The sequence below is a fragment of the Rhopalosiphum padi genome, chromosome 4 (assembly GCF_020882245.1).
Source record: "Rhopalosiphum padi isolate XX-2018 chromosome 4, ASM2088224v1, whole genome shotgun sequence".
Lineage (NCBI taxonomy): Eukaryota > Metazoa > Arthropoda > Insecta > Hemiptera > Aphididae > Rhopalosiphum > Rhopalosiphum padi.
Window position 1 is genome coordinate 4,712,656 of NC_083600.1, and position 13,607 is coordinate 4,726,262.

Below are 13,607 nucleotides of genomic sequence, written 5' to 3' on the forward strand. Positions count from 1 at the left end.
TTTTTACTGAAAAAAATGTTTCCCCTTCCTTTCAACTAAACTATGTTTTTGTCCGTCGACAGTTTACCGACGTTTATTCGGTAGATATTCTGCTATTATTACTTATGTCTTATAGTAATGTTTTATTTATTTTAGTTGTTTATTCATTTGTATTATTAATCATTAATATAAAGTTGCTTTTGTTATAATATTATACTTGTTTTTGTTTTTCAAAGTCTTGCTAAAATAATATTGTCTTACGCACCAGATTCCAAATATTAAATATAAATATGAAAAACATTATGACTTAATATAGGTAGTATAGCCAGTATAGGTATAAAAATCTATGGTATAAAAATTGCGTATCCAAAATAACTTTAAAAGTAGTCTTATCGGATCAAATACCGGTTTTAAAATATTTTAATAGTTCTGGATGCACGTCAGTCAATAGAAAGACTTACGGAAAGCGCGACCTCTCGTGGCTTGATGCCCGTGAATACGAAATATTCGTGATCGCGGCAGATGGCGCTTTCGGGAAATAGTAAATAGTACGCGCCCGATCGTCGTTAAACTAAAGGTTACCAGCACGGTCAGCCCTAAAATTTCTAACCTCGTAGCCGGAACTGCTACAGTATTAGTGTGTGTGTGACCGTAGTCGGAACTACGACAGCCTGTAAATGATTCTTGACTACCCTATGCTGCATCCTCGGGATACGAATACTGCGTGGTTGTGTTCCCGAAAACAGTCACTTAACTTCCTTTGACAACTGTTATAATTGTCCAGGCGATTACCTCCATCGGTGGTCGTTGTATTGCCTGGACCCTCAACCTAACCGGAAATCTCGCCTGTTTACGGACGGGTGATTAAGCGCCTTTCCGGTTGTAGGTATTGGTAGGGCGATCCTGATCGCAGGGCATTAACATGTCCGCGCGGACGTCACCTTATCACATCCTATAATTTGAAAATCGTGCGTGGTGATTAAATTTCCCCCCCACATTGTCGACACCTGGTTGAGTCACTTTAGCAGGCGACGCATCGGTTTGTCCGATGCGTAGTCACGTGTGTACCACTGTCAGGTTGGGTCGACGACAAATTAAACTTTCGCGCCTCGGTAACGCTACTACAGTCCAATTAAACTGCAGTAGTAAACCGGCGAGGCGTACACAAGTAACGTATGTCCAAGTGACGTTTTACCTATTTATTTTCATTTTATCAAGAGACACACTTATTAGGAATATTTCATATTATTTAGCAAAAACTTATTTGAAGGATGATTCTTATTTTTGTACCCCCCTCTTTACATCGTACAGAATAACTATTTACTATACATTATACAATGTACAACTATATATTTTATTTTCATCATTTTAAAAATGTATTATAAATCAACTTTTCAAGTAATAATATTAAGTATAAGAAAAAATTATTGAATATAAAAACAAAAATATTAATATAAAATATAAATAATATAAGTAAATTTAATGAGTAATTTGAGACTGTTTTTTTTCTTACCTTTTTCTAAAATTAATATAGGTAATGATTTCAATTTTACACATTGTAAAATAACATATTTTTTTTGTAATTCCATCATCATTATAGTCCCCCCGTGCAGATTCTAAATTCCCCCCACCAGTTGGAAACCACTGGATTAAACAATACACACCATGTGTGATAAATATTCAACTCCAATTAGAACAATAAATGATATACCTAATTAATAATTCATAATATTGGCAAATAATATCTAGTTTGTCAAAATACCAAACAGTTATCAAACTATCACACTAAAATAAAATAAAATATAAGTAGTCTTATGAATTTTAGAGCTTTTAGAAACTATTTTTTTGAAATGTTTCTTTTGTTCAAGTAAATAACATTTAATAAAATTACCCAAGAATCATGCAGCCAACAATAACATAACACTTGAAAGTATTAGTTATACTGTTAAACAAAATATTTTTACAATGTTTAAACAACATAAACATAAAAACAATATATATTATTTTTAATTTAAGCTGTAATTTTAAAGTGCATTCAAAAGTATTAATAAGTTAAAAATGTTCTACTTTATAAGATTTTATAAAAGAAATAAAATTAGCTGAGAGAAGTATTTAATAATTAAAAAAAAAAAAACACTAATAGAATATAACCAATGAATACGGTTATTTTTGTTCATGATTATTACATTTATGAGTTACAATTAGGTTATAAATCATATTATATAAAATAAATCAATACAGTAGCTAATAGGAAATAACATTTTTAAACAGCAGGTATAATAATTTATAAATTATTAATGTCAGAATGATTTAATTTATAAATATAATTTAATAACAATATCAACATTTAGGAATAAAAATAAAACAAAATTTAGAAAACATTTTACAGTGATATCTTGTATAGTTACATACTTTTTAAACACTAAAAATAACTTATTAATTGATTATCCAGAGCTAATAAAGTAATATAATTTTATTAAATAAAATTAATAGTACATGGTCAGTGGTTCCATTTACTTCTTTGAGATGCTGCATCCGTTAGGGGAACATAAATCACATCCATCAGCTTTTTCCTGGATAATGAGCCATCCAAATTTTTATCAATCACTTCTAACACTTGGTCTCCATTTTGTGGTCCAATTGGTAATACAAGACGTCCACCAGGTTTCAATTGATCAATTAACTAATAAAATACAACACAATATTCAAAATAAAATAATACATTTAAATTGTTTGTAATTAAAACATGAAAATATATGCTATAATATACATACATAAATAGATATATTTTAAAGAGTTATTAAAGTAATTTGAATAAATAGTAAAAATATCGATAATTATCAAACATAAATTATTTTGAGACAGACTTTCCAATAGCAGCAAGTGTCCACGATATGCAAGGTATGCACATGCTAGATGGTAAAAGATTTTATTCTTAAAATAACACTTTTAATGAATAAAATATAACGTAGGTACAATAGATATCTATGAATTCATTATGTGACAAGGATCATGAAATTACATTCTTTTCAACAAATGTCTATAAAAATATGTTTTAATTTTACACCATATAAAAAAATATTGGATAATCTAATATTTTAATTTGGATAGTATAACATATAAAAAGCAGTAACACTAAGTTAATTATTGCGTTAAATGTTTATTAACACGTTGACCGCCACGTGTCCACCGGCGGTCATCTGTAATTCTCAAATTTTATGCATTTGTGACCGCCGGCGCCCATAGTTCATCATTACTACCACGCCATATGACCGCCGGCGACCATAAATGCATTTGGTTTTATATTATTAACTTTTCTATGGCGCTAAAATAATGCACTAAAATAAAGACCGTGGCGTAGCGGGAATTATTACAATTTTTTCTGATATAATACGTTTTTTTTTCCCGTTTTTTTCAATTTTTTTTTCTATTTTTCTATTTTTTTCAAATATTTGGGTATACAAATTTAGAATACATTGAAAAATATTGTTGGCGTAAAACAAATACCAATTGAATGACCGCCGGCGGGCACTTGGCGGTCAACGTGTTAAAAGGCTATGTCTATATATTTATAATTTATAGATTCAAAAACTAAAATATGAATATCTATTTTTTCTGTATAAAAAGTTCATATGGATATAAGAAGAACCAAAATAAGAATATCTAACAGTATGTGTGATAAGAAGCACATTATTTTAGAGTGTTAATTTTACAATTAAAATGGTTTTTAAATGTTTTTATAGTCAAATATCAACCAATCAAATCAAATTATAATTATTATTATTATTATAGTTATTAATTATTTGTTACCGGTTGAGGAATTTTTTCAGCTGCAGCTCCAACATGTATTGCATTATACGGTGCATATTTTTCTAATCCTAGTCGTCCATCTCCAGCTGTAACGTTTATATATTTTTTAATATATTTATAAATGCAGTATAGAAATGTATTCTAATATTTTACTTTCTAAAATCACTTTCTGGGAATTTAATAGTTCAGGATTATCTTTTTTAACATTTTCTAAAGATTTTTCAACAAGTTCAGGAATATGATCAATGCCAACAGCTTTACCATTGTCCCCTAACATAATAGCCATACAAGCAGTTAAATATCCAGATCCAGAACCAATATCTAAGGCTCGTTCTCCTTCTACTAATTGATCTTTCAATAGTTCCAAAGCGTATGCATGCTAAAATTAAAATAATATATACAATTATTTAAATAATTACATGTAACATAATACACATATATATGAATCAGTGGCGCATCCGGGGGGGGGATAAAAAATATTTTTATTAAATTATACATTATTATAGCAAATATAGTAAAACAATGATAAATGATAATGTTCTATTAACAAATTGTATTATTATGTTAGATACACATTAATAGTTCAATAGTACAATGGGACAGTCGCGTTTAAATGGATGGGCAAATCTTCACATATATCAAGAAATAAAAATTAAAAAATCTAAAATATTGATAATTCTTTCTGAAAAAGGACACAGGAAACTTAAATTTTAAATTAATTTGTCATAATATTTAATTATAAATATAAAATACATAATAATATAACATATACGGTAATAATAAATAAAAATTATTATTTAAAAATTATTTATAATTGTTTACTTGTATGTAAGGAAAGTAGAAATATTTTTAAGCTTTCTCTAAAAAAAATTCTGGGGATGCGCCTGTTAGGCATATATTATTTTAAATTACTTCTGTAACTATAAGCTTATAAAATGTAAAATAATACATATATATTCTATGCATTATAATATGTTCTTGTATTAATAAATTCTCTGATTTTTTTTCAATACTAAAATTAAAAATGGACAGCTTGGCCTATATTAAGTATGTAATAAGAAGATTTTTGAAAATAATATTACTTCAATATTCTTTCAGAGTTATTTAAAATTTAATTCATACATGCCATACACATAATATGTCTTATATAATACCATATGAGGTGCGCTGATTGTAACTCCATACCCAATACTTTGTGGTTGATCTAAATATGGTGATGTTGATACATAATTTCCCCTGTCAACAGCTTTCATTATTTTTTCAACTTTATCACTTTTAATAACATTATTAGCTGAAAAAAATAAAAATGTTAAAACATAATTAACATTTGTTGGTTAATGAATAATATAAATTAAAATAGTAAAATGGCTTGAAATCTATACACTATCTAGAATAAGAAAAGAGGTGGGAGAGTGGAAACAGCTAGATATGTGTTAATTTTGTCCATTATACTATTATTATTAATAGACTAAAAAAAGGCTTATGTTTCAAAATATTTTAAATAATCAACATTATTTTATAAAATTAATATTGCCAGTATTTCAATCAAGAATATTATTTTAACTGTTATACTCTACTAGTTGTTTAAATTTTTTATTCTATAGGCTGATCATGAATTTGTAAGATTAAACAGATTCATTTTTTTTTTTAAATGTTGATATAATATAAAATTATAAAATTGATCAAACACAATATACATGATATTATGAATATTAATAGGTTTAACACATTTAAAAATTAAAAATATAATTTAATTAGAAAAATAATCAAAATTTAGTTTGATAAACTGAATACTAGTAACTGAATTGGTGTCATCAATAAGTAATAACAATCATATAATTTATAATATTATAATATTTACCTCGTAAGTTTTGTACAAGTTCAATATTATTTCGTCCGTGAGATCTCCAAGCCATTTGGAACTGTTTTGAATTTAAATGTTTCTAGTTCCAGAATCCAAACAATATGTTTAATGCCCTAGCAACAATGTTGTATTATTACTTTTAAACCTATAAAATAGTTATTAAATATGGTGTAAAATCGGCTATGGCATTAACTTACAGATGAGGCGTGGAACAATTTGTTCTATATGCAATGCACCACAAATCAAGATTGTCAATTTTAAATTGTTCGATTTCTGTATGCACTTAATAGTGTTGTATACACTAACGTAGTAACATTTAACACGATATTAACATTATAAATTATTTAATAATTAATATTTATATTAATAGTATGTTTTAAAGAGCTAACTTGGTCATTGAATATGTAGTCTTTATTCCTTAGTATTTACATTTCAGTCATTTCACCACAATTTCAGATCTTACTATCACAAATATTAATGATAATATATTCTATGATTTAGAATGTTTATATAGATAATGTACACTTTGATAAGACACGAATACGAAGATACGCACATATATATAATAGATATTTATATACCTATGAAGATACATATTGTGTCCACGGTATAAAATAAGACTAAGATATATCTTAGTAATTACTAATTAGTTTTCTTAGTCCGTGGTTTGAAGAGAATATAATATTATGTTACCTACCACAATAATTGCACATTGGTAATATTTGATTTGTGGTAACTTCAATAATCAACATTAATAATCGATTACGCCACAATTTAAAAAGTAAAAATTTATTTATTTATTTTTTATTAAAAATTATGTTATACATAATAGTTCAAAATTGTTTTGTAGGTCAATTAGAAAAATATAACTGGTATTAAAAAAAAAAAAAATTAATTTAGTGAATTTTGACTTCGTTTTTGATTGTCCGTACTTAATTTTTAGATTCTGATTAGAGTGATAATTATATGTCTACTTAGGTATTTGTTTTACAACAATAATATTATTATATTATATTGATATGTGTTTTTTATGTATGTTATATATGTATGATAAATAATCAAAATAATATAATGTTTATCAATTTTTAGCGTGGTTATTAAGTACCTATAGATAATTGGAATAATATTTTGACTCTTTTAAGCTATTTATAAGAATTTTAAATTTTATATATTTTTAGTTCTATAAATTTCAATAAAATGTTTTTTACTTGATTAAAAAGCTTAATATTTAAGCATAATTTTATTTATAGATAGTTAAAAAACTTTAAAGTTAAAATTCAGACGACATTATAGTCTTATAGACTTAAAGTCTTTAACTATAAATAATAGTGTTCATTATTTTTTACAGTTCAAAATCATAATGCGTAAAAACATACAACTTTTATGTACTAATATACATTATTATATTTTATACACACTATTATTTAATAATACACAATGGTTAATGATGTTTTCTAATGCAATGTTTTTGGAAAAAATTAATTTAACCTACACGGAAGAAAATAATTTAGTGTTGGTAATAGTAAAATATATTATTTTACCTAATAGCAATATCAAAAAACAATATGGCCGCATAATATCTTCTTATTCCTTAGTGTCTTAGTGATTATGCTAATAAACCTCGTCTGTGCTCTATTCTAACTATTTTTCGTAAGTATACAATAATATATCATTGAATTAAATTTAACACATCCATCATGCTATCACAGTGACTCAATAATCGACATATTGTTTGCTTTTCTTATTATTTTGAAAAATACTGGGGATTTTTTATTTCAACCTAGGGTCTAAATTCAATTAAATTTGTCATTAAAATTCAGTATCCACCCCAAAGTATAAAATCAAAAATTGAATTTGTACACTGTACACTTGCCACTGGTCCGCTGTATATATGTAAACAACTACATGTAGCGGCTCTAGGAAGGAACACAAAGGACAATGCCCCCCCTCGAATACTAATAAATAATATTAGTATACTAAATAGTAAATATCGTTTAATTGTATTATTTGTGCATCATTTTACCACGGTGATTTTACGTGAGCAGACGACCAACAAAAAAAATAAAAATAAAAAATTAGATTTTGTATTATAAATTGTAATTTGTATGTAGTAGTTCTTGTTTTATAATTTTTTATCTTGTTTACCTGTGTACTAGGTATTTTATATAATATGTGGTAGTGAGGTCGTACTAATGACTAATATGGGTTATATGCGGCACTGATTTTTAAGCGTTTGAATAAATTTATCATGAAATATTAAAAAAAAAAAATGTGTGAAAATCAAACCCTAGAGCCGCCACTGGTAAACAATAAGTGTCGCTGTCTGGTACTAGTGGTACACTGTACTCTGTACTCTGTAGCCAGTAGTCAGTATATTTATAAATGTTTATTTACTTGACTATGTCTTTGTTAAGTGTATTGTTTAATCGAGGCATGTGTACAATGTACCTAAACACTAAATTAAATCAAGGTCTACTCAATACATGCAAGCAATACGCACGTCGCACATATACTATAATACTATTACTATAGTATATACTTTATAGTATAAAGTTTATACTATACGGTTCATCCCTTCTAAAAACAATATTCAAGGCCATTGAAGCAGCACACGCGCATATGTTTCTCAGTTATTCAACATTTTCTCGCTACCTTTTCACCGGCGATAACATACGTATATATTTTTAGTCTACATATATTTCAGACTTCATTATTTATGATACTTTTAAACTATATTTTGAGTGTGTACTGTGTATAATATTAGATAATTTTTTTTACTATTCAATTTAAAGGTAACAGCATATTTTGTGGTTTGTTAGAATTATTATTTTAATATATAAATTTTTAAACGAGTTGTAAGCGCATGCAAATATTATTACAATTTCAACATCAAAAAAGTTCCCAACGAACAACATAATAACAATGTTGTAAAACCATTCTCATATTTAAACTGACGAAATTAAATGAGAACTGTTAAAATATTTTGTTATTATAATAAGGAAATACTACATAGGCGATTCTAATTTTTTTTAAAAATATTTTGTTATAAAACGTTGCTATAATTTGTAATAATAATTTTATGATTTTTTTTAAGAGATAATGATGTAGGTTGAATATTGATTTGCTTTACTATAATTGAAGTGTTTTTTGTAAATATTATTTAAAATCTAAAAAGTTATTTTATTATTTATTTTATATTTAATTTTCTTTAACGCGGTTGTTTAAAATTTAATTTGTTAATATTTTAATACTATAATGTATTAAAATGAAAATCAATACTTAAAAATAGAAATAAATTGGACTGATAGATTGGATCTCGACAATCGGACGTTAATATGACCATGTCCCATGTTCTTATTTCAAAACATTTTATTCCTTAAAATCACAATCGGATTCTCATATCTTTCTTTAGATCTATTTATTATTATTTTTTTAAGTAATAACATGATTTTCAGTTATGGAACATTAAATGATATTGATATCAATGGCGCCAAACCCCATTTTCAATAGTATTGTGGACACATTAGCTGGCTGTAATTACTGTGGGTTGGTCGTGTGAAAAAAATTGGATAATATAATGTATATTATGTATATTTGTGTTTAGTCTCGTAGGTTGTAGAGTAGGGTTAATGATAGGCGATGATAAGAAAAACATTTCACAAGACCAGTTTTAATTGCTTACCATCAATGGCGCGCATTACATTACTATGTAGCTATGTATAATAGTAGCCCGATAATTATAAAATTTTTCAACTATTCAAGTTTCAACCAGTTGGTTTTGTAACCTTTTTATTTAGTCAGATAATATCTACCTATATATTTCAATTTTCTGGAATCATTTTATAAAACAGACTACTATTGCCTGGCATGCAGTATTTAGGTACAATAAGCCTCTTATAGAAGTGCAGCCTTGTAACTGACGATAATTTAATAAACAGACTATGGTCTACAGACTAAATGTTTTTTTCTCGAAACAAAACATTTTCTGTATGAACTTTGTAAAGTTAACATTTTTATAGTGATATTTAAAATTTAAATAAAATAATCATTATTGTTTTACATTTTGTATGTATGTATAATGTACATATTCTATACTATAGATGGACAGATGGTTTATCGGTAGAGGACGTCAGCCATGCATAGTAATAATATTATGATGAACTCCGACGATAACAGTAGAGTGGTTGTGTTATTTTAAATTTTTTGTCAGTATCCAATTTATTGTTTATATTTTTTAATGTTTTATCAATATACAGTTATATTTAAATTATATTTTATTTATTAAATTTATACTTTTTACATACATATGTTTTATTTTAATAATTCACACGAGCTTTTATATATACTATATATTACATTTATACGAGTGTTATTTAATTGTATAGGCTATGAATGTTATAATAAACGAATAATGCAGATATTCTGATAAACTCAGATTATTATATACTCCTGAAGAATTTATGAATTTCCAGAGACATGTCATACGTCGATGTGCTTCAAAGTTGTGAGTATACATTATTCAGTATTATATATATTTTATAAAAACACAATTATGTCTTAATACTCTTCATACAATTATAGTTCATACGTTTCGTAGGAAACATTTCAAGTTTGAAGTTTTAATATATTTTTAATATTTTAACCTTTAATTGATATATGTATACATTATAATTTTTAGAAATAGAATGTTATTATAATTTAAAAAATGATTCAACCGTAATTACAAGTTGACTGTACGAATGTATAAATACAATTTACATCAATCGATTTAAATGACTACAAAAATAAATAATTTAGTTCATAGGACAAAATATTCAATATAATAATATTTCAATAAATATATTGCATCAAGTTATAATCAAATATCACAAGTGAATAAGTGATACATATTTCTTATAAATTTATAATACTATACGAAAAACGAATATATTTAATATGAACCGATACAAGCCTGTTTTTATAACTTAAAACAAATCCATAACATTATAACAATAATAAATTAAAATTTAGTATAGGCAATAGGAATGCTGTTTAGAAATTGTTTTACAAGTTTTTATAAATGCATAAATAATTTTTAGGTACCTACTGCAGGACTATAATAAAAACTTATATTTGAATAAATTCATCGTTAAAATTTGTTTTTATATAATATTATAGTATGGTTAAATAATTTAAGTATTTAATTTTGAGTTTAGACACATAAACACATTAATCAAGCGTGAATTTGTTATTAAAATGTATTATAATATATTATTGAAACAATTAGGTATATTTTATACTATTTTTAAATCATCTTAGTTTAAATATTTGATTATATTTTATGAAGCACATGTAAATAGGTAACTTATGTTCAATTATTTTTATTCATTTTGATTGAACTATTTATGATTTCCGATCTTGAATATTTAAATTACATCTATTATAATAAGTACCGATACATTGGTACTCTTACAACTTTACAAGTTATAACTTACGAATAGGAATAATGTTGAATATTTACATAATATATTAGTTATAAATTATAATAATATACTTTATAAAGTTTCTACTATTTCAAGTGATTTGTCAGTGATATAGCTTTTGTTTTATAATTGCATTATACGCCAGATGGCAGATATAGAGTACCTAATTATACTAAAATATTTAAATTGATTAAATTTTTAAACTAACAAATTGTTTCGTTTTCATTAATAATAATATAATTACTATATAATTGATACAATAAAATTCCTTTTGGATTTTTGGTTAACTATATATTACTCTAATAGTAATTATAGAATATAATATTAATTAATATAAATATTAAATATACTTAATATTATATAATAAAATATTATTATTCAATATTTTATTAAAAACGTTAAATGTCAATAAATGAGTTATTTGCTGTAATGGTTTAAAATCTGCATGAGAGGTTTATTTATTGTTATTTATTAGTTTATATTAACCTATTAACTTAAATATTATATATTGTAATGGATTATCAACACGCAGATCTAAAATAAATCATTGCCCCTTATATTATAGAACATATGATTTAGTAATTAAATTTTGTTTTTAATAAAAAATTATGATCTATAATATGTTCCATAAAGTTTAGGAATAGGTATCCATATTTACTTATCTATATTTTAATATGAACACTTAATAGTTAACACTACCTATTTAATCGTGTTTATTGAACGGTAAATACCTATATTGCATGTAATTACACATTATTATCTAAGTTTATATCAAACTGCGGTGCGCGTTCAAAATTGAGGTACTTATATTTAGATGAGTACTGACAGTGCAGTCTATGATATGCAACAATAATTTGATGTGAGTAATTTATAATCAGTTTAATTGAGGGGAGCATTATAGTGGTAATATTATGTGTATATCATAATATTGTGTTTTTTCTATTCTTTAATTATTATTCATACCAATACTATTTAAAGTAGATACCTACAATCTTATACATTTAGAAAACAATGACGTTATTATTTTTAAAACCACACTAACCGAAAAATCGTTCTTCCTAATTGTGTTTATGTATACGGCTATACAGGTATAATTACTACTTAGTACAATATAATATAAACTATAATATAAATAGGTATTCATATCAATGCAGAATTCGACATAGTATGTGTACGTTTATGTACATAATATTCTCACGTATAGACGTAGGCGTATGTTTACTGTTTGGGTCATACATAAATACATAATAATATAAGCAACCTATATACATACCGTGGGCTACTTAAAAGTTAAAATAACTATTGCAGTTAACACTATATATAGTATCTATTTGACTATTTAACTATCATGGTGACGTATTCAGGTTTAAGAGGGATGTTCAAACTCAACATTTTTTTATTATGCATATTACACATAGACATAGGTATAAAAATAATTGAAATTTAAAAATAGTTAATAATTTATCTTTATAATATATTATGTATAAAAGATACAGATAAAAATTAAAACTAAAAAAAAATTGTCATGACGGTACTGTTACCACCCAATCACTGAGTTGTTATTAGAAATCGTTTATTTTAAATTATGTTTTTAATAATATTTATAAACAATTTACTTTTTTGTAAATATTACTGATTAGGTTCACTTCACACACAAATATGAGCCGACATGCGACAAATATATTTTATAGTCTTATATATTAAATTATTATTAAATCAGTGTGTCGCTAGATAGATATTAAGGTACATAGATTTTAATTATGAAGTTATTGAAGTTATTTTTGTTATGGATATGGACTTAGTAGATAACTATAAATCTATATAATATCATTTGGTATTAAAATTCCTGATACGTTTTAAAATGATATTATGCTGTGAAAATTTCTGAAATACGAAAAAATAAAAAGAATTATTATTAAATACTTTTTGACGAATTAAAGCAAAAGAAGTCATACAAAGAGGTCATTGACAAATTTAAATAAAACCCAGGAAATTAGATTATGTTATTTTAAAATTCTTCTATGTCCTATAATAAAAATAAATCTTTATATATACCATATTTTTATATGTATACATATTATACATATATATATATATATATTTTTAATGAATCTCCCATTGAAAATATTTGTTATGCCATTGCTATGTTAGGACACCCACATAATCTGATGTATCGTGTATGCACATATACGTACCTATTTAATGTCAGAAAAACCCGTTTGTTCGGAATTGGAACACAAAATAAAAAATATTCGGTGTTAAGTCATTAAGGACTAAGCTTCGTCAAAACGAAACCATGCCATGAGAATTTTGGTAGTTTGCGTAGATAAAATAACGTTGCACTGGTGTCGTGAATGGCGATTACGACTATAACATCTACAATAGATATTAAATTATAATATCTTTATATTCTTATTTTTATATAACTAATTTGAGCAGCAAAATATTCCTGGAACTTTTTAACTTATTTTTTTATTGATAATTTTAAAATG

At 25.3% G+C, this 13,607-nt stretch overlaps 2 protein-coding genes across 3 annotated transcripts in view; one reads left to right on the top strand and one right to left on the bottom strand.

Moving 5' to 3' along the window:
- Positions 1–2,124: 2,124 nt before the first annotated feature.
- Positions 2,125–6,111, bottom strand: LOC132930532 (protein-L-isoaspartate(D-aspartate) O-methyltransferase). Of its 2 annotated transcripts, none has more exons than XM_060996462.1 (6): positions 5,851–6,111; positions 5,651–5,766; positions 4,944–5,080; positions 3,943–4,168; positions 3,790–3,875; positions 2,125–2,662 (listed from the first exon to the last, which is right to left on the bottom strand). In XM_060996462.1, exons 2-6 carry the CDS (start codon positions 5,703–5,705, stop codon positions 2,480–2,482), a joined length of 687 nt encoding a protein of 228 aa, XP_060852445.1. In that variant the 5' UTR covers positions 5,706–5,766; positions 5,851–6,111; the 3' UTR covers positions 2,125–2,479. The 2 variants fall into 2 exon arrangements, with proteins under 2 accessions (XP_060852445.1, XP_060852446.1); XM_060996463.1 differs by having other exon boundaries at positions 5,651–5,798.
- A 3,927-nt stretch (positions 6,112–10,038) lies between these two features.
- The window catches only part of LOC132928999 (myosin-IIIb-like), a 34,843-nt gene continuing 31,274 nt past the window's right edge, over positions 10,039–13,607 (top strand). The window contains exon 1 of the mRNA XM_060994012.1: positions 10,039–10,157. Coding sequence (XP_060849995.1) covers positions 10,130–10,157 — 28 coding nt within the window. The 5' untranslated portion in view covers positions 10,039–10,129. The remainder of the gene's footprint in view (positions 10,158–13,607) is intronic.